Source organism: Balaenoptera physalus, assembly GCF_965194825.1.
Source record: "Balaenoptera physalus genome assembly, chromosome: 2".
NCBI lineage: Eukaryota > Metazoa > Chordata > Mammalia > Artiodactyla > Balaenopteridae > Balaenoptera > Balaenoptera physalus.
The window spans coordinates 115,289,242-115,309,818 of NC_138883.1; the positions used below are offsets into that span (position 1 = coordinate 115,289,242).

Sequence of the window (20,577 nt, forward strand, 5' to 3'; positions counted from 1 at the left end):
GGTATTATGCTAAGTGCAAGAAATTAAACAGAGAAAGACAAATACTGTATGATTTCACTTATATGTGGAATCTAAAAATAAAACAAATGAACAAACATAACAAAACAAAAACAGAATTATAGATACAGAGAACAAACAGGTGGTTGCCAGAGGGGAGAATGTGGTGGGGGAAGGAGAGAATTGGGTGGGGGAGATTAAGAGGAACAAACTCCCAGTTGCAAAATAAGTCAAGGGTATGAAATGTATGGTGTGGGGAATATAGTCAATAATTATGTAATATCTTTGTTTGGTGAGAGATGGTAACTAGACTTATCCTGGTGATCATTTTGAAATATAGCGAAGTATGGAATCACTATGCTGTGTAACAGGAACTAACATAGTGTTGGAGGTCAATTATACTTCAAAAACAAACAAAAAACACAGAAAAAGAGACCAGATTTGTGGTTATTGGAGGAGCCGGGTCAGGGGAGGGGGAATTGGATGCAGGTGGTCAAAAGGTACAAACTTTCACTTACCAGATAAATAAGTACTAGGGATACAATGTACAACATGATAAATATAATTAGCACTGCTGTATGTTATATATGAAAGTTGTTAAGAGAGTAAATCCTAAGAGTTCTCATCACAAGGAAAAAATTTTTTTCTATTTCTTTAATTTTATATCTATATGAGCTGATGGATAGTCAATAAACTTACTGTGGTAAACATTTCATGATACATATGTCAAACATTATGCTTTACACCTTAAACTTATACAGTGCTATATGCCAATTATATCTCAATAAAACTGGGAAAAAAGCATTGACATGTTAAAAAAAATAGATAAAATAAAATAAAATAAAGCCAGTATTTCATTTTACTTTAGGGCAGTGAAACATTACACAATTCATTATAAAATCATCTGAATCAACCAACCAAATCTAAATTTTCAATTGATAGGAAAAATAAAATTAACTTATTAGTAAAAAAAGAACACAAAGTGCTGTTATGGCTGTCAAAGTTGTTTAACATATAGAAATGAAGTAAACCCATGGCAGTGAAATTTGGGGATGAATGGGCATATAACATTCATTATGATTTGAATTAAGGAGATACACTGTTTCAAAGCTCAAGGGAAAACAGGTACCCCCCCCCCCCCGATAATATTTAGTTCCAGAAGATTTATATGCTTAATTTTAAAACATAACATTCTCTTAAAACATTAAATAGTTATCTTAAATTCAAGCCAAACCAGCAATCATAATAATAATAATAATGCTATGTGTTTACGTAATCGTCGTTCAGGCTTACACCTTCTATTAATACTTTATTTTATTGTATTTTTAATTAAAATTATACTGTTCAAATTAAGTCAGACATGAAATTAGCTTTGGAAGAAAATCACTTTGGTGTATTATTTAAACCTTTGAGGATAAAATGCATGCAAGTTCTTCCAATCATGCAGAACTAACAGGACATGTGAGATGTAAAATGGACATTTATTTTTATTATTTTCAATACAAGATCAGAGTTATAATAAGTTTCTCATAAACTACTGTAATAAATTACTTCATGGTTCAAAACTGCCATAGAAATTTTCCTGGTGAATGGCAGATGGGGCAGCTAAGTTTTACATGCTTATTTCCCAAAGTGGTATTGGTAGAGGTAAACCTAATTTCTAAAATGGGGATATGTTAGAAATGTAATACTTCTTTTTGCATGATGTTAATAATTTCTATCTAAATTAATCAAACTAATTAATTTGATGTAATAGGAACTGAGGCAAACAGATTTCATTATCAAGGTAATCTAAGTATATGAAATTCTATCTCTATTTAAATTGATTCCCTTTGAAATTTTTCTGTAAATGACATAGCTTCACCAGAAATGCTCACAGGGACTGATTCATAGATGTAATAGTATTACAACTGGACAGACTAAAAAATAAATAACATAGAAAATAATAATCAAGGGTAAATGTCCTGGTTCTACCCTCAAATCATTTAGTAGTATCAGACCTAGCTGTGCTCACCGGTATGCTCTTCATCTTCAAATTATTTACAACAGTGACATTCTAACTCGTGAATGTCAAGTAAGCCCCATATGAGCGTTGCTTCTGAACTAAGCTTAAATAGTCAATGTTTAATCTTGGTCTGGCAATGCTGCTATTGTGGTTTTGTTTTATGACTTGATTTGCACCAAAAGTATAAAAAGAAAAAAGAAAAAAAGGTGGAAGGGGGGGGTGGGGAGGTGTGGGCGGGACTACCTTTATTATCTTGGCAGACAGGCAAATTTTTCCCTTAGAGCTAAACAAATTCTGCATACTCAACTGTCAAGTTATCTTGAGGTGAAAGATTTACAAGAGCAAAGAGATAATTATCTGAGCAAAGATTTGAAAACCTAGAGCACATCAAATCATTTGATGTTGCGTTAACAGGTCTCTTCTTTTACCTGTACAGCTATGTAAGACAAATCACTCTGTTCACTCTTGATATCCCAGTCCTCATCTGTTTCTGAGTCACTGGAGTAAGTGTCAAAGAGAGAGGACGTTCTAGACCACAATTCATCAGTCTGAGTAGTTGCATTACATAGTCGTGTTCCAAACGCTTTCACTTTGGCCTGAATACCTGAAGGAGAATAAACACAATTACCTATGAGTTAGAATTTGCTTTTCATATACAAAAGACCAATTCAATTGATCAATCAACTGAAAAGTCAAAACTTACCCACACTGTAGTGAGGGGGTCTCTTCAGAGATATTTGTGTACTATTGTGCACTGGGCCTTCCTCACAGTGAGTAGGTACTGAAGTGACATCATTAGATAGATTATCAGCATGGACCTGTGTTTGTGTAACTTGATTTTCATGTGCAATCTAAAAATATAAATCAGAGGAGAATTATACTGAAGGTAAGGCCTTCTTTATATGGTTTTATTTCCTAAAAGTTACAAACAGTGAAAGAGTATAGATAATGCTTTTCAAGGTCACATATTAGGAAGGCTGGAATTTGAACCCAGGCAAGCTGGCTCCATAGTCCAAGTTCTTAAGAAGTCTGTCATACTGTCCTTTACTATTTCTAAATCTATTTCTAAGCATTGTGGTCAAGCAGAAATCTATATGCTATTAAGCTATTTGCTGACAACCCATTAAATTTTCCCTAAATCAACAGCTGGAAGAGATAATACTACTAGTACTAAATTATTATAATAGTATTAAATATATCATAGCAAAGCAGTAGCATCGTTCTAGAAAACCTAATCATCAGTCCTTTATACATGACAGAGAAATAATTTAAGATAATATGCTTGAGTGTTTTTATGCTTTCCTGAGAAAAGTTACAACGTGAAATGGAAATTTTGATTTATGGGAGAAGTAAGAGGTAGAAAAGAGGAGAATTTGGATATTCAGAAGGTAATGTAAGACTGAGTACCTGGAAATTATGTGGAAGAGGCTAAGAAAAGATATCTGGAAAATGTAAGAGGGCCTGTGGGAAGAAAAAATAAGTGATAGAGAAATGAAAAAAAGTACTTTGTAATTTTATCTAGGCCACTGAAAAAAATTTTAGCAAGCATCCTTGGTTGCTGTAACACAGGTTATGAATGCCCAAGTTAAAGAAACTTTATGAAGAAACTTTTGTGACGAGTCCCTTTGTAACGTGAAGAATTACACCTAATATTTTTGAGGATTTAAATAAAAATTGAAGTCTTTATCTTTGTGTTTATAGTTATGACTAATTTTGACAGCTAATCTACTTCTACTTTTAAGCCAAGCATTATAAAGGTCTAGAATAAGTATATATTTCTTTACAAAACAGATGTACTCCTGATAAAATGGAGTTTTAGGAATTTATTCAGGCTTTAAAAAATAACTTTTGTTCCCTTTATAACAGTAATACATTGTATCACTGAGGAAAATTTGCAAGATACAGAGAAGCAAAAAGAAAAAAAAATTAGCCGTAATCCCATCATTCATAGATAACAACTTCATATTTTGGTATCATTTTTGTCTTTTTCTATGTATTTTTTAAAATTGGGAATATATGTTTTATAATCCTGTTTTCTTCTTTAATACATCATGTTTCTATGTTATTAAATATTCTACATATAATTTTTTTGGCTGCATAAAATCTACTGTACAGATATACTGTAATTTATTAAAACAATCCATAATATTAGAAATCTTTGAACAAAAATTTTTGTGTATATACACGATTACTTCTTTATATTAAAAATTTAAGAAACAGAATTTCCAGATATGTATTAATCAACTGGAACATGAATCAAAAGAAAATTTTTAGAATGAGGCAGAGAAAGACAAAAGGATGAAGGCTATAGAAAAGGTCATAAGAGATATAGCAGAAAAGATGAAAAAGCATAATATATAATAACAGCTGTAGTCCCAAAGGAAAAGAAAGAAAATGGGACAGAAACAATATTTGCACAAATAACATCTGAGAATTTACCAAAATGAATACAAGGCATTAAGACATGGTTTTACAAAAGTATTAAATGTATTCACTAAAATAAAAACAAAGGAAACCCTATCTATGCATATTACAGTAAAACTGGAAAACAAAGAGAAAAACTTAGGAGGAGCCAGAGGAAAAAAGATACATTGTCTTCAAAGGGGCAACCATAAGACACAGTAAGGCCTAAACTCTTAAGGATACACAAAGATTGAAATAAAAGGGTGTAAAAAAGATGTAATATGCTAACACTAACCTACAGAAAGCTGGTGCTGCTATATTGGTGCTACATAATAACACAGCTTCAAAATATATAACACAAAAACTGTTAGAAGACTAAATATGTAAATTAAAAACCGAGGTGGAAGATTTAAACACACCTCTCTCAGTAACTAACAGGCAGGCAAAGATTCCATAGGGATATAAGAAATTTAAACAACATGATTAATAGACATATATGGAGAATTGTACCCAACTGCAGCACGTTCTCAAGTGCATATGGAACATTTATAAAAACTGACCTATGTTAGGCCTAATACAGTTTCAATAAATTTCAAAAGATTAAATCCATATGCTCTATATTCTCTGGCCACAGTGTAATTGACCTAGAAGTCTATAACAAAAATATAACTACAAAATACCAGCATGTTTGGAAATTTTAAAATATACTTCTAAGTAACCCATGATAAAATTACAGTGGAAATTAGAAGATATTTTACACTAAATAATAATAAAAATATTCAAAATCTAAAACTTGTGGGATTCAGTTAATGTCATGCATAGAAGGGCATATATAGTCTTAAATGTACATAATAGTATAGAAAAAATTAGTCTTAATTTAGATTGCAATTTTAACACCATTCAAAAAATTACTTCACAAAATATTTCTAATGTATCTTCATTTCAGGAGTTTTCCCTCAAACAATAAACTCTACTGAATTCTACATTTGGGAAGTAAGCATGTCAAACTTAGCTATCCCATCTGCCATTCACTATGAAAATTCTGGAAATCAATGATCCAATTTAATGCTCAAGAAGTTAAAGAAAGAATGGTAAATAAAAATTGAAAAAGTAGAGACATGAGAGAGTGAACTGTAATGTAAATGATGGACTTCGAGTTATAACGATGTGTCAGTGTAGGCTCATCAGTTGCAACAAATGTACCACTCTGGTGGGGGATGTTGATAATGGAGAAGGCTATGCATGTGTGGGGGCAGGGGGTAATTGGGAAATCCATCTTCTCCTCAATTTTGCGTGAACCTAAAACTTTTCTAAAAAAATAAAGCCTTAAAAAATTTTAAAAAACTATTGGAAATCTTTTAATATGCAGCTCAATGTTCATAGCAGTATTATTTAAAATAGCTAAGACATGGAAGCAACCTAAGGGTCCATCAACAGACGAACGGAAAGGAAGATGTGGCATATAAATATATAACATTACTCAGCCATAAAAAAGAATGAAATCTTGCCATTTGCAACCATATGGATGACCCTGAGGGTATTATTCTTAGGGAAATAAGTCAGACAGAGAAAGACAAATATTGTATATTTTCATTTATATGTGGAACCTAAAAAATAAAACGAAGGAATATAACAAAACTGAAACAGATTCGCAGATACAAAGAGCAGACTAGCGGTTACCAGTGGGGAGAGAGGTGGAGGGAGGGGCAAAACAGGGAAAGGGGATTAAGAGGTACAAATTATTGGGAATAAAATAAATAAGATACAGAGGGCAGACAGCAGAAGCAAGAAGAACTACAATCCTGCAGTCTGTGGAAAAAAAACCACATTCACAGAAAGATAGACAAGATGAAAAGGCAGAGGGCTATGTACCAGATGAAGGAACAAGCTAAAACCCCAGAAAAACAACTAAATGAAGTGGACATAGGCAACCTTCCAGAAAAAGAAATCAGAATAATGATAGTAAAGATGATCCAGGACCTTGGAAAAAGAATGGAGGCAAAGATTGAGAAGGTGCAAGAAACGTTTAACAAAGATCGAGAAGAATTAAAGAACAAACAAACAGAGATGAACAACACAATAACTGAAATGAAAAATACACTAGAAGGAATCAATAGCAGAAGAACTGAGGCAGAAGAACGGATAAGTGACCTGGAAGACAGAATGGTGGAATTCACTGCTGTGAAACAGAATAAAGAAAAAAGAATGAAAAGAAATGAAGACAGCCTAAGAGACCTCTGGGACAATATTAAACGCAACAACATTCGCATTATAAGGGTCCCAGAAGGAGAAGAGAGAGAGAATGGACCCGAGAAAATATTTGAAGAGATTATAGTCGAAAACTTCGCTAACATGGGAAAGGAAATAGCCACCCAAGTCCAGGAAGCACAGAGAGTCCATACAGGATAAACCCAAGGAGAAACACGCCGAGACACACAGTAATCAAATTGGCAAAAATTAAAGACACAGAAAAATTATTGAAAGCAGCAAGGGAAAAACGAAAAATAACATACAAGGGAACTCCCATAAGGTTAACAGCTGATTTCTCAGCAGAAACTCTACAAGCCAGAAGGGAGTGGCATGATATACTTAAAGTGATGAAAGGGAAGAACCTACAACCAAGATTACTCTACCTGGCAAGGATCTCATTCAGATTCGATGGAGAAATCAAAAGCTTTACACACAAGCAAAAGCTAGGAGAATTCAGCACCACCAAACCAGCTCTACAACAAATGCTAAAGGAACTTCTCTAAGTGGGAAACACAAGAGAAGGAAAAGACCTACAAAAACAAACCCAAAACAATTAAGAAAATGGTAATAAGAATATACATATCGATAATTACCTTAAACATGAATGGATTAAATGCTCCAACAAAAAGACACAGTCTTGCTGAATGGATACAAAAACAAGACCCATATATATGCTGTCTACAAGAGACCCACTTCAGACCTAGGGACACATACAGACTGAAAGAGAGGGGATGGAAAAAGATATTCCATGTAAATGGAAATCAAAAGAAAGCTGGAGTAGCAATACTCATATCAGATAAAATAGACTTTAAAATAAAGACTGTCACAAGAGACAAGGAAGGACACTACATAATGATCAAGGGATCAATCCAAGAAAAGATATAACAATTATAAATATATATGCACCCAACATAGGAGCACCTCAATACAAAAGGCAACTGCTAACAGCTATAAAAGAGGAGATCGACAGTAACACAATAATAGTGGGGGACTTTAACACCTCACTTACACCAATGGACAGATCATCCAAACAGAAAATTCATAAGGAAACACCAGCGTTAAATGACACAATAGACCAGATAGATTTAATTGATATTTATAGGACATTCCATCCAAAAATAGCAGATTACACTTTCGTCTCAAGTGCGCACGGAACATTCTCCAGGATAGATCACAACTTGGGTCACAAATCAAGCCTCAGTAAATTTAAGAAAACTGAAGTCATATAATGCATCTTTTCTGACCGCAACACTATGAGATTAGAAATCAATTACGACAAAAAAAACGTAAAAAACACAAACACATGGAGGCTAAATAATACGTTACTAAATAAACAAGAGATCACAGAAGAAATCAAAGAGGAAATCAAAAAATACCTAGAGACAAATGACAATGAAAACACGATGTTCCAAAACCTATGGGATGCGGCAAAAGCAGTTTGAAGAGGCAAGTTTATGGCTATACAAGCCTACCTCAAGAAACAAGAAAAACCTCAAATAAACAATCTAACCTTACACCTGAAGGAACTAGAGAAAGAAGAACAAACAAAACCCAAAGTTAGCAGAAGGAAAGAAATCATAAAGATCAGAGCAGGAATAAATGAAATAGAAACAAAGAAAACAACAGCAAAGATCAATACAACTTAAAGTTGGTTCTTTGAGAAGATAAACAAAACTGATAAACCCATAGCCAGATTCATCAAGAAAAAGAGGGAGAGGACTCAAATCAATAAAATTAGAAATGAAAAAGGAGAAGTTACAACAGACACCGCAGAAATACAAAGCATCCTAAGAGACTACTACAAGCAACTCTATGCCAATAAAATGGACAACCTGGGAGAAATGGACAAATTCTTAGAAAGGTATAAGCTTCCAAGACTGAACCAGGAAGAAATAGAAAATATGAACAGACCAATCACAAGTAGTGAAATTGAAACTGTGATTAAAAATCTTCCAACAAACAGAAGTCAAGGACCAGATGGCTTCACAGGTGAATTCTATCAAAATTTAGAGAAGAGCTAACACCCATCCTTCTCAAACTCTTCCAAAAAACTGCAGACGAAGGGACACTCCCAAACTCATTCTATGAGGCCACCATCACCCTGATACCAAAACCAGACAAAGATACTACCAAAAAAGAAAATTACAGACCAATATTACTGATGAATATAGATGCAAAAATCCTCAACAAAATACTAGCAAACAGAATCCAACAACACATTAAAAGGATCATACACCACGATCAAGTGGGATTTATCCCAGGGATGCAAGGATTCTTCAATATATGCAAATCAATCAATGTGATACACCATATTAACAAATTGAAGAATAAAAACCATATGATCATCTCAATAGATGCAGAAAAAGCTTTTGACAAAATTCAACACCCATTTATGATAAAAACTCTCCAGAAAGTGGGCATAGAGGGAACCTACCTCAACATAATAAAGGCCATATACGACAAACCCACAGCAAACATCATTCTCAATGGTGAAAAACTGAAAGCATTTCCTCTAAAATCAGGAACAAGACAAGGATGTCCACTTTCACCACTGTTATTCAACACAGTTTTGGAAGTCCTAGCCACGGCAATCAGAGAAGAAAAAGAAATAAAAGGAATACAAATTGGAAAAGAAGAAGTAAAACTGTCACTGTTTGCAGATGACATGACACTATACATAGAGAATCCTAAAGATGCTACTGGAAAACTACTAGAGCTAATCAGTGAATTTGGTAACGTTGCAGGATACAAAATTAATGCACAGAAATCTCTTGCATTCCTATACACTAATGATGAAAAATCTGAAACAGAAATTAAGGAAACATTCCCATTTACCAATGCAACAAAAAGAATAAAATACATAGGAATAAACCTACCTAGGGAGACAAAAGACCTGTATACAGAAAACTATAAGACACCGATGAAAGAAATTAAAGATGATACCAACAGAGGGAGAGATATACCATATTTTTGGATTGGAAGAATCAATATTGTGAAAATGACTATACTACCTAAAGCAATCTACAGATTCAATGCAATCCCTATCAAATTACCAATGGCATTTTTCATGGAACTAGAACAAAGAATCTTAAAATTTGTATGGAGACACAAAAGACCCCAAATAGCCAAAGCAGTCTTGAGGGAAAGAAACTGAGCTGGAGGAATCAGACTCCCTGACTTCAGACTATATGACAAAGCTACAGTAATCAAGACAATATGGTGCTGGCACAAAAACAGAAATATAGATGAGTGGAACAGGATAGAGAGCCCAGAGATAAACCCACGCATCTATGGTCAACTAATCTATGACAGAGGAGGCAAGGATATACAATGGAGAAAAGACATTCTCTTCAATAAGTGGTGCTGGGAAAACTGGACAGCTACATGTAAAAGAATGAAATTAGAACACTTCCTAACACCATACACAAAAATAAACTCCAAATGGATTAAAGACCTATATGTAAGACTGGACACTATAAAACTCTTAGAGGAAAACATGGGACGAACACTCTTTGACATAAATCACAGCAAGATCTTTTTTGATCCACCTCCTAGAGTAATGGAAATAAAAACAAAAATAAACAAATGGGACCTAATAAAACTTTTACTTTTGCACAGCAAAGGAAACTATAAACAAGACGAGAAGACAACCCTCAGAATGGGAGAAAATATTTGCAAACGAATCAAGGATAAAGGATTAATCTCAAAAATATATAAACAGCTCATGCAGCTCAATATTAAAAAACCAAACAATCCAATCAAAAAACGGGCAGAAGACCTAAATACACATTTCTCCGAAGAAGACCTATAGATGGCCAAGAGGCACATGAAAAGCTGCTCAACGTCACTAATTATTAGAGCAATGCAAATCAAAACTGCAATGAGGTATCACCTCACACCAGTTAGAATGGGCATCATCAGAAAATCTACAAACAATAAATGCTGGAGAGGGTGTGGGGAAAAGGGAACCCTCGTGTACTGTTGGTGGGAATGTAAATTGATACAACCACTATGGAGAACAGTATGGAGGGTCCTTAAAAAACTAAAAATAGAATTAACATATGACCCAGCAATCCCACTACTGGGTATAAACCCAGAGAATACTATAATTCAAAAAGACATATGCACGCCAATGTTCACTGCAGCACTATTTACAATAGCCAGGTCATGGAAACAACCTAAATGCCCATCAAATGGATAAAGAAGATGTGGTACATATATACAATGGAATATTACTCAGCCATAAAAAGGAACGAAATTGGGTCATTTGTAGAGACGTGGATGGATCTAGAGACTGTCATACAGAGTGAAGTAAGTCAGAAAGAGAAAAACAAATATATGTGGATATATGTGCATATATGTGGAACAGATAAACCGGTTTGCAGGGCAGAAATAGAGACACAGATGTAGAGAACAAACATATGCACACCAAGGGGGGAAAGCCGTGGGGGGGGGTGGGGGTGGTGGTGTGATGAATTGGGAGATTGGGATTGACATGTATACACTGATGTGTATAAATGGACGACTAATAAGAACCTGCTGTAAAAAAAACCAAATAAAATAAAATTCAAAAATTCAAAAATAAATAAATAAATAAATAAGATACAAGGATGTAATGTACAGCACAGGCAATACAGCCAATACTTCATAATAACTTTGTATGGAGTCTAATCTATAAAAATATCGACTATGCTGTACACCTAAAACTAATATAAGTGTAAGTCAACTATACTTCAATTAAAAAGAATACTAGAAGTCTGTTAAAACATGTAAGCAGTTGGGCAAAATTTGAAATATTTGGTAATTCAACATTTTGTCTTTACATAAGCAAGTTAGTTATCCTTAAGGTCTCCTTTGTTTGAAATACTACATCTGAATATGTAAAGATATCCTAAGTGTTTAAGTGAAGTTTTCACATTTTAACAAGTTTGTTTAATGTGAAAACATATAGGAAAAGGTCTATGTTAATCACTTTAGCTCAGTAATGTATAAATCTAGTGTATCAATTAAAAATCAAAGCTGAACAAAATAATATGAGGGGAAAAAATAATAAATAATATAAATAAAAAGAAAATAATATCAGAGAGAAGATCAAAAGGCAGAGTTCACTCTTTGAAAAGACTAATAAAAATCGATAAAAAGAATGAAAGAGCAAAAATTACTATCAGATCATAAAGAATTTTAAAAGACAGAGTATCATGAACACTTTTGTGTCAATATGTTTAAAAATCTAGATTAAACTGACAAATTTTTAGAAAAATACAACTTATCAAAATGGATATAGAAACAGAAAAACTCTGAATAACCCCATAACTATTAAAGCAATTGAATCCATCATTAAAAAAATCTTCTCATAAGGAAAACTTCAGGACTAGGTATCTTTTTCAGTGAATTCCACAAAATATTAATATCAAATTTATTAGTGGACATATAATGCCAATTTATATAAACTTTTCCAGAGAATGGTGAAAGAGGGGACAACTCCAAACTGGTCAGCATAATCTTGAAACCAAAACCTGAAAAAGGCATTTCAAGAAAGAACAGCTATAGACCAATTTTGCCTATGAACACATATGCAAAAATCTAAATAGAATGTTAACAAATCAAATTAAACAATACCTAAAAGAATAATACACCTTGGCCAAATTGGGTTTGCTTCAGCCATGCAAGTTTGACTCTATATTTCAAAACCAGGCAATAAAGTTCACCACATTAACAGAATAATAAGCAAAATACGTGATCATTAATAGGTTCAGAAAAAGCATTTGAAAAAATTCAACATCATTTATGATTTAAATCTGTAGCCAAAACTTGGAATAGAGGGGAACATTTCTTTTTATGGTAAGAGCAGCTACCAAAAGAACTATAGCAAAAATCATATCAAATGGTGAAATATTAATGACTTTTCCTTTGAAAATAGGAATGAGAAAAGGATTCCCCATCACTTCTTCTGTTTCCCACGCTGTAATGGAGGTGCTAGCTAGTGCAATAGGAAGAATAAGAAACAAAAGCATAAACATCAAAAATTATATGCATATATTTTTTATACATGTAGAAAATCCAAAAGTATCTGCAAATTATCAGAATTAATAAATGAGTTTAACAAGGTTTCTGGTTACAAGGTCAACAAAAATCAATTTATCCACATACATTTATAGAAAATAAAATTTTAAATAATACTATTTATAATAGCAAAATCAAATAGGAATAAATCTAATGAAATATGTAGAAGACCTCTATATAGAATGCAATAATGTTTTTAAGAGAAATGTAAAAACCCAAATAAATGGAGGGATACATTATGTTCATGGATTGGAAGAATCAGTATTGTCAATATGCTCTTTCTCCCTACATTCATTTAAAAATTCAATGCACTCTCAGTCAAAATCCCAACAGATAATCTGTGGAAATTGATGAACCAATCCTAAAATATATATGGAAATTTAAAGAGCCCAAAATAACCAAGACATCCATGAAGATGAACAAGGTAAGAGGAATTAATCAACTGGATATTAATTTTTTGGGGGGGGGGCTGTACAATGACCATGTGCTTTATTTTATTTCTTCTGCTCTGTGATTTTTAATTTCAATAGTAACCTCCATATAAAGTAAAACTACTTGATTACCTCAACTTTGGTTTAGATTAAGGTCTCATAAAGAACTTTAGCAAGTACATTTAAACTATTACCATAAAACACAATCATTATTGAAAATAAGCATTTGTCAGAAAAATATGCCAACTGGATATTAATTCTTAACATAAGCTATAGTAAAGTATTGTGATAATGGTGTAAAGATAGGCAAACATAAATGGAACAGAATTTTAAAATGTTGAAACAGACTAATGTGTATATGAAAACTTGATTTATGACAAAGCTGACACTGCAGGACAATGAGGAAATGCTAGCCTTTTCAATAAAAGATGCTGAGTCAATCGGGTATCTATATGAGGAAAAAATGAAACAAACTCCACTTCATACACAAAAATCAATTCTGAATGGGTTGTAGATATGAATGTAAAGACTAAAAACAGTAAGTTTATGGAAAACAGCAAAGTAGCATGCTTTAAGCAGTAAGTATACAGAAAAAGATGGTTCGGTTGGCCTACATTAAAATTAAGAACTAAGTACACAGAAAAAAAAAAAAAAAAAGAAAAGCTCAGTACATCAAAAGACACTATTAAGAGTGAAGAGGAGAAGGTAGTTAAAGCATATTTAACTGACAAAGGACTTGAAGACAGAATTTATTAAGAACTCTATATCAACAAGAAAAAGACAATCCAACAGAAAAATCGGCATATCGCCAAAGAGGCTATCCAAATGTTCAATTAACATTTGAAAAGTTGTTCCCTTACTAATGTCATTTATGAAATGAGAAAGCAAAGTAAACCACCATTACACACCCTTCAAAAAGACTCAATGTGAAAGACCGACAATCCAAGTGTAGGCAAGAATGTGAAACAACGTAAACTCTAATTATGCTTCTAGTAGTGTAAATTAGTACAACTATTTTAGAAAATTATCTGGTATTATTTACTGAAGTTTAATATAATATTATGTCTCAGAAATTCTAGGTATATATCATCAGAAACGTGTGCACATATGAAAAAGACATGTAGAAGGATGTTTACAGCAGGATTACTTCTAATATCCCCCAAATGATAACAACCCAAATGTCCAACAACAGAAGAGCTAAAAAAATTTTTTGGTATATTTGTAAAATAAAATGCTATATAGTAATGTAAACATATTACTGCTATATGCAACAATATGGATGAATCTTACAAGTATAATGTTGAACAAAAAAGCCAGATGCAAGAAATGCCTACAGTACGATTCTACTTACATCAAGTTCAAAAGAAAGCAAACTTGGTTGCTTTGAGGATGGAGGAGGAGCTAGGCTTGGGCTCTTGAGTTGCTAGTAATGTTCTAATTCTTTGACCTATAGTAGTTACACATGTTCAGTTTCTGATAATTTAATGATTTAAGCACTTTCCTGTGTTTTGCTATATTTGAATTAAAGTTTAAAAAATACAGTTGGGTTAGAAAAACAAGGATGCAAAATTAACAGTTAAGGAGAGACAATAATTCTAGCTATACGAAGCAAAACATCAGTGTATGGTGCTCATCAGAACCCCCTTTTTTCCTTGGAGGTGGCCCCTAATCTTTCCTCAAGCTCCCTAAAGATAGGCTACATTCATACTTCTATTTATCTACATATGGCACAAAACACCCAAAACAGTGTTTAAATAGCTCCTCAATAAATATTGTAGAGTGACTGGAAATTTGCTGTTTAGTCAGTTGGTCTTGGAAAGAAAAACAGTGAGTGGGGGAAGGAGTGAAAGGTGGCACAAGTAAACTTTCTTAGAGATGCTATTGGGGTTCTCAATCCAGACCGGCTAAAAATTTATTGCTATCAAGTCTAAGTAAACTTTTTAAACTTTATATAAAGTACTACTGTTAAAACCTACACATAGTTCCCTAATGACTCAGCATGTATATTAATGTAATATGGATTGTTAGAAATGTTGGCTGGATATATTTACTAATTGGAAAACAGAGTTGGTATCTATTCTAGATTTCTCAATAGTTAGCCTTTGTTGTATTATAAGATCTTTGGTTGTTTTATTAGCCTGGCTTTTCTTCTCGCAATTTTTGATTAGATGGTCGAATTATGAGGAAGAAAAATGGTGGAAGGGTGTGTGTGGCACATGTTTAATATTTACCTCTTTTACTACATATTTATATATATCTATATATAGATGTACATATATGGGCTTGGGTAAAGGTTGGCTAGGTAATGATGGTGGATAGATGGTTCAAGGAAGAGGCAGATGTCTTGACTGCTATACAGTTTGGTGAGAAGGGAAACTGGCAGAGAATTGAAATTCTAGTGTACTAAAAAAAACTGTTCTCATAGTCACATAATCATTCCACAAATATTTATTGAATTCCTTAAATTTGCAAAATATTGTTCTAGTTGCTGGCAATACAATAGTGAACAAAATCAGATAAGATCACTACTCTCACAGAGCTTACATTCTAATGTGAGGACAAACATTAAGCAAATTATACAATTATTTCATGACAACTGTGATGAGTGCAACTGAAGTATATGTGCTAATGACGTGTATGAAGAATGAGAACATACAATTAGGGAATCAAAAGGGAAGGATGTTTGAGCAGATTTTTAAAGTAAAAGGGCTCAACTGATGATGATGGGAAATGGCAGGGGCATAATTGCAGGGCAGTACATGAAATAATGGAGAAAAGGCTTATTGGTAGGAAAGAATACAGTATGTTCAAAAATTGAAAAGATGAGCATGACTGGTGCACAGTGAGCAACAAGGACGGTGGGCTGGGATAGGATTGGTGTGGTAGGCAGGGGCAAAGCACATGCAGAGACTTGTACATTGTGTTAATAATATTATTCTTCATCCTAACAATTGCAGGATGTCATTAAAGGGTCTTAAGCATCCACCCCACTGTAGGAAGCAGGTTGGTATGGCAGAAGAGTTTCTGTCTGGCAATTAGACCTAGAGAAAAGGCTCTTGAGGAAATTAACCTCCTGGACTGGCTTCCTTGCGCATAAATAGTGAGTCTGAACTAGAGGAGCACTTAGGTTTCCTTCAGCTCTAAAATTCAACGAATACCTCTACATATTCAAAGCCAAAATGTCAGTTACAAGTCACCTGACTTCTTGGTCAATTCTTCCTATCTCTAAAACTGAACACATTTTAGATCCAATTAAGAGTCATAATTTAATCTATGTTATGGTGATAGGGCTGAAGTTGGACTAACTCAAAGAAGCCTGAGACGTCTTCTTTAAGATGGGAAGTGGGCAAGAAGGCAGTAGTGACCAGATGCAAAGTAAGTGTAATCGATGCTTATGAGTATCGAGAAAGTAGGCAAAAGAGAGCAAGATAGGAATGTTCAGCTCATTGCAACGATTTAATTTAAAGGCAGCCAGTCAAGAGGAAGTTTAGGGTGGGAAGGGATCGTTTATCAGCAAGCCCCCTCTTCATCAGCATCTCGTATCCCCCTTCCCCCGCCATTTTGACAGTATAATTGATAATTCCTCAAGCTTATGTAATATGGTATGCAGAAACAGTTTCAAGCACCCCATTCCTTGAGATTTGCTCAAATTAAACGCTTTCTATTTAAAAACTCAGGAGCGGAGAGTGAAGGCGACTCTATAATCTGAAGGACGAGAGAGAGAGAGAGACAGACAGAGACAGAGAGGGAGAATGAGTGTGTTCTGGGGAAGAGGAGGTAGAAGAAACTATAATTCCAGAGTGTTAATGCTAAATAGGCTCTTGGAGATCACTGAGTAAACAGAAACCTTCGAGGTGAGGTGACTTTCCCAAGACGACACTAAGTGGAGGAGCCTAGCCACAGACCCGGGGTCCTCCAACGACCCTCGGGGGACTCCTGGGTGGCCCTTTACCTGTGAAGCCGCAGCCCTCTTCCTGGCCCGGAGGAGTGTACAGCAGGCTGGCCCCGGGGCAGCCTCGGGCTGCCTGACTGCCTGGGGCTCTCCTCCCGTCTCGGGGCCGCCCACCCCGTCTCCCTCTTCTTGCCCCTTAGGTGCCGGGGAGGACACCCGGTGCAGGGTGGGCACGGCGCCCGCCACGAACCTCAGGCGCTGGGAGAAGCGCAGGTTCTTCTGGATAACCGAAGAGACGTCAAAACAGGCGGGAGCAAAGTGGTCGGAGCAGATGACCGAGCTGTCATTGCCCTCGTACCAGTCGGCGCGGCGGCCCCGCACGAAGCGGCCCCACAACAGCCGCACGGCCCGGTCCTTGGGGAAGCGGAACAGCGACTTCCCGGACGTGGTGGTGTTGCCGCAGTGGGCGGCCACGCAGCGGGCAGGCATGGCAGCTGACTCCGGGTCGGGAGACGAGGGCCCTCCGCACGGCCGCGCCCTCCCTGAGCACTCACCTGCCGGATTCCGCGTACGCCTTGTCTCCTTTCCCCACCTCCGGCCGCCGGAAGTGCCGAACTGCGGCCCCACCTGGGAAAGTACCCGGCTCTCGGAGATCCTCCTCCTCCCTGCAGCTTCCCCTGAGAGCAGGTGGCCAGAGGCAGAGGGATACAAATTTCGCGCGGGCCCAGCTGAGGTGGGCCGTAAAGAGGGACGGACCGGAAGTGGTGGTTGTCATAGCTACCGAGGTGGCCGGCCTCTTCCCCGTCTTATCCTCCTCTCCACACTCCCGCTCTGTTTTCATGAGGCCAGGAAAATAGAACTAGGAAGTGCTGACGTTTTGGGTCCCCCCAAATATAACCAGAGGCTCTAACGAGGGCATCGGCCAGTGATTTGGTGGAGGACCAGACCGGAAATGGTAGTTTCCATGGTAACTCCTGAGCGGGTTGCCTGGGAGATGACCCCTTGCGCTCTCTCTGAATCTGTGCTGTAGCGTCACTTCTAAGGCAGATCTAACTGATCTTCTTGGACTGTCTCCTGCCATGATTCCCGGGAAATACCGCTCTGTTTCTGGCCGGGCTGCGAGCAACGTAGGTTGGGTCTCCTACTTTTTCTTCCCATTCGTAGCGTCCTTTCTGACTGGCGTCTTTGTCCTAGGTGATGGGCTGTATTATTGGGACCAGCACCTCTGAGTCTATGCAAGCTATTGTCTGACCGAGGCTTGAGATTCCTGGACTGGACCAAGGCACTTGGAGGGTATTTAATATTGTGTGATGGGTATTCAAAGTCTTGTCCAGGATCTGGGCTTCCCAGAAGGTGGAGCTGGTCTGCTGTGAAAGGCTAAGCTTCATTTAAATTCCTTTAACCGGTCAATTCCTTTTTTTTTTTTTTTAATTAAGAAAATGTTAACTGGCACCGCCACCTCCTTCACCGGTCTCACTGAGCTATTGACTTAGACCTGAAATAGCAAGTGTCAAAAGCTTTAGGTGCTAAGTAGAGGGTTAAATTGCTGCAGACATTTTGGAAGATAAATCACAGTGAAACCTTTTAATTCTTAGTTGTGATTTTATTGTTTTCAGCAGATCCCCAGAACATGATAATTTACCAGAAACAAGCAAAAAGCGAGCATTCTGTTTTATTCTAATTTTTTGTTATATCTTTGTGTACTATTTTGGGGAGGTATGTGTGTGTATAAGTTAAGAGCATATTTTATGGTTTAATTTTTACATTGTAGGTGAACTGTGGGCTTCATCTGGTAATTCAAACATCATCGCTTCCTGAAAAAAACAAAGTAAGATTCAAGCAGATTTGTATTTAAATTGAATATAAATTGTTTTATATTCTGCAAAATAGCATGATTTAAAGAGCAGAGTCTAAACTTGAAAATTTAAGTATATTTACTTTGGTCACTAATCTAAAGGTAATTTTTACTTTCTGCCTACACAAAGCCAACTAGTGGTTACCAAAGAAGAGAAGGAAGGGGGAGGGGCAAATTAGGGGTATAAGATTAAGAGATACAAACTACTATGTATAAAATAGCTAAGCAAGAAGGATATATTGTATATCTCAGGGAACTATAACCACTGTTTTGTTATAACTTTTAACGGAGTATAATCTGTAAAAGCACTGAATCGCAATGTCGTACACCTGAAACTAATATAATATTGTAAATCAACTATACATCAATTAAAAAAATCAAACAAAACAAAACCAAAAAAACCCCACCTCTTTTAAAAACTGAATCTTATTTCATCAATTCCAAGAGGTAAGGTGGGTTTTTTTTGACACCTAAACATTTCTTAAATCAGGACCCTTCTTAAAACTGATGGCACATCATTGTTTAATTGGGGAAGTTTTTCCTTCTTAGTAGTGGGTAAAATAATGGCATGTCTTACTACTGATGGAATCTTATAATAGATAAAATGTGATAATTTGGGGGCACATATCTAACATTCCAGAAAATAATTGATTAGCAGTGGAAATATATTAGGCCAAATGCTATTTCTTTTCCCCAGTTTGCCCATATTCTCCCTGGCATTTCCGTAACTTCTGGCTTTTGATTTGATCTCTGAGATACTCATGTTTTCCCCCCCAGCCCCAACCTCAGCTCTCAGATATACTCACCCACCTCCCACACAACTGTGTTTCAAGACACAACACAAATTTTCCTTCTTTGACCAATTTGGACACCTCCAACTGGCACAACTCAGGTTTTTCCTAAAAAGTTGTTAAATAGGTGTCACTGAAGGAACTCTAAAGTGAAGGGCAGAATTTACAGATAAAAACCTGAGAAGGCTAAGGAGGGGCATGAGAAAGGTGGATGGAAGGACACCATTGGTCAAGGAGGCAGCTGTGGATTACATTATGTATCTGGAAATAAACACTTGGAAAATAGACCATTTGATTATCTTGAATAAATAGTAGTTAGCTAGATTAATTGAAAATATTCTTTATTGTAATTGGACCTAATGGATTCCTTCCAAAGCTTTGCTGATTGATTTCATTGGACAAATCCTATGCCACTATTATACGTAGTATGTTTCTAGGAACTATGGCCTCATCCAGATTCTTTCCAAACCACTCATTTTCTCTTGTGTGGACATGTATTCTGAGAAAATACCTTAGCTCATATAGTGCATAAGGATATAATGTAAATGCTATTATAATTTTTATAGTAGCATCAGAAACATCATAATTCTTTTATGATATGTATTTAGGGGTTTTGGTAGCTAATCATGAGAGGTTGTTTTGGTTTTGTTTTTCTCAGTCCTCCTATCAAATAATTTAAAATAAATTTAGAGAAAACCCTTCTTAGAAGGTTTAGATATATAATTTTATTATGTTATAATTGGACTGTTAAAGGAATTCTAATGATAAGAACATTGTGATATTTTTCAACAGAATTTAGTTTCTATTGTATGTTTTTTGCTTTTCCTTTTGAGGAAATGATTCTTGTAATCACTGAATTGTGGTGAGAGTATGGAGGAATTGCAAGTGGC

The 20,577-nt window shown here is 35.6% G+C and overlaps 2 protein-coding genes across 7 annotated transcripts in view; one reads left to right on the forward strand and one right to left on the reverse strand.

The window, feature by feature from the left end:
• Nucleotides 1-1,459: 1,459 nt before the first annotated feature.
• Nucleotides 1,460-17,589, reverse strand: THAP10 (THAP domain containing 10). Its single transcript, XM_082444246.1, has 3 exons — nt 17,102-17,589; nt 2,706-2,853; nt 1,460-2,606 (listed from the first exon to the last, which is right to left on the reverse strand). Exons 1-3 carry the CDS (start codon nt 17,528-17,530, stop codon nt 2,410-2,412), a joined length of 774 nt encoding a protein of 257 aa, XP_082300372.1. The 5' UTR covers nt 17,531-17,589; the 3' UTR covers nt 1,460-2,409.
• Nucleotides 17,590-17,601: 12 nt separating this feature from the next.
• LRRC49 (leucine rich repeat containing 49) overlaps nt 17,602-20,577 on the forward strand; it is a 128,539-nt gene continuing 125,563 nt past the window's right edge. Inside the window, exons 1-3 of one of the 6 annotated variants that reach the window (XM_082443787.1) lie at nt 17,602-17,774; nt 18,236-18,334; nt 18,813-18,869. Coding sequence is in view for 2 of the 6 variants with exons in the window: in XM_082443791.1 (XP_082299917.1) it covers nt 18,121-18,168; nt 18,813-18,869 (105 nt within the window). In the remaining 4 variants the exon portion in view is untranslated. Of the gene's footprint in view, nt 17,775-17,805; nt 18,169-18,235; nt 18,335-18,812; nt 18,870-20,577 lie in introns of those variants that run through there. The other 5 variants (XM_082443785.1, XM_082443786.1, XM_082443788.1 and 2 more) reach the window with 5 other exon arrangements.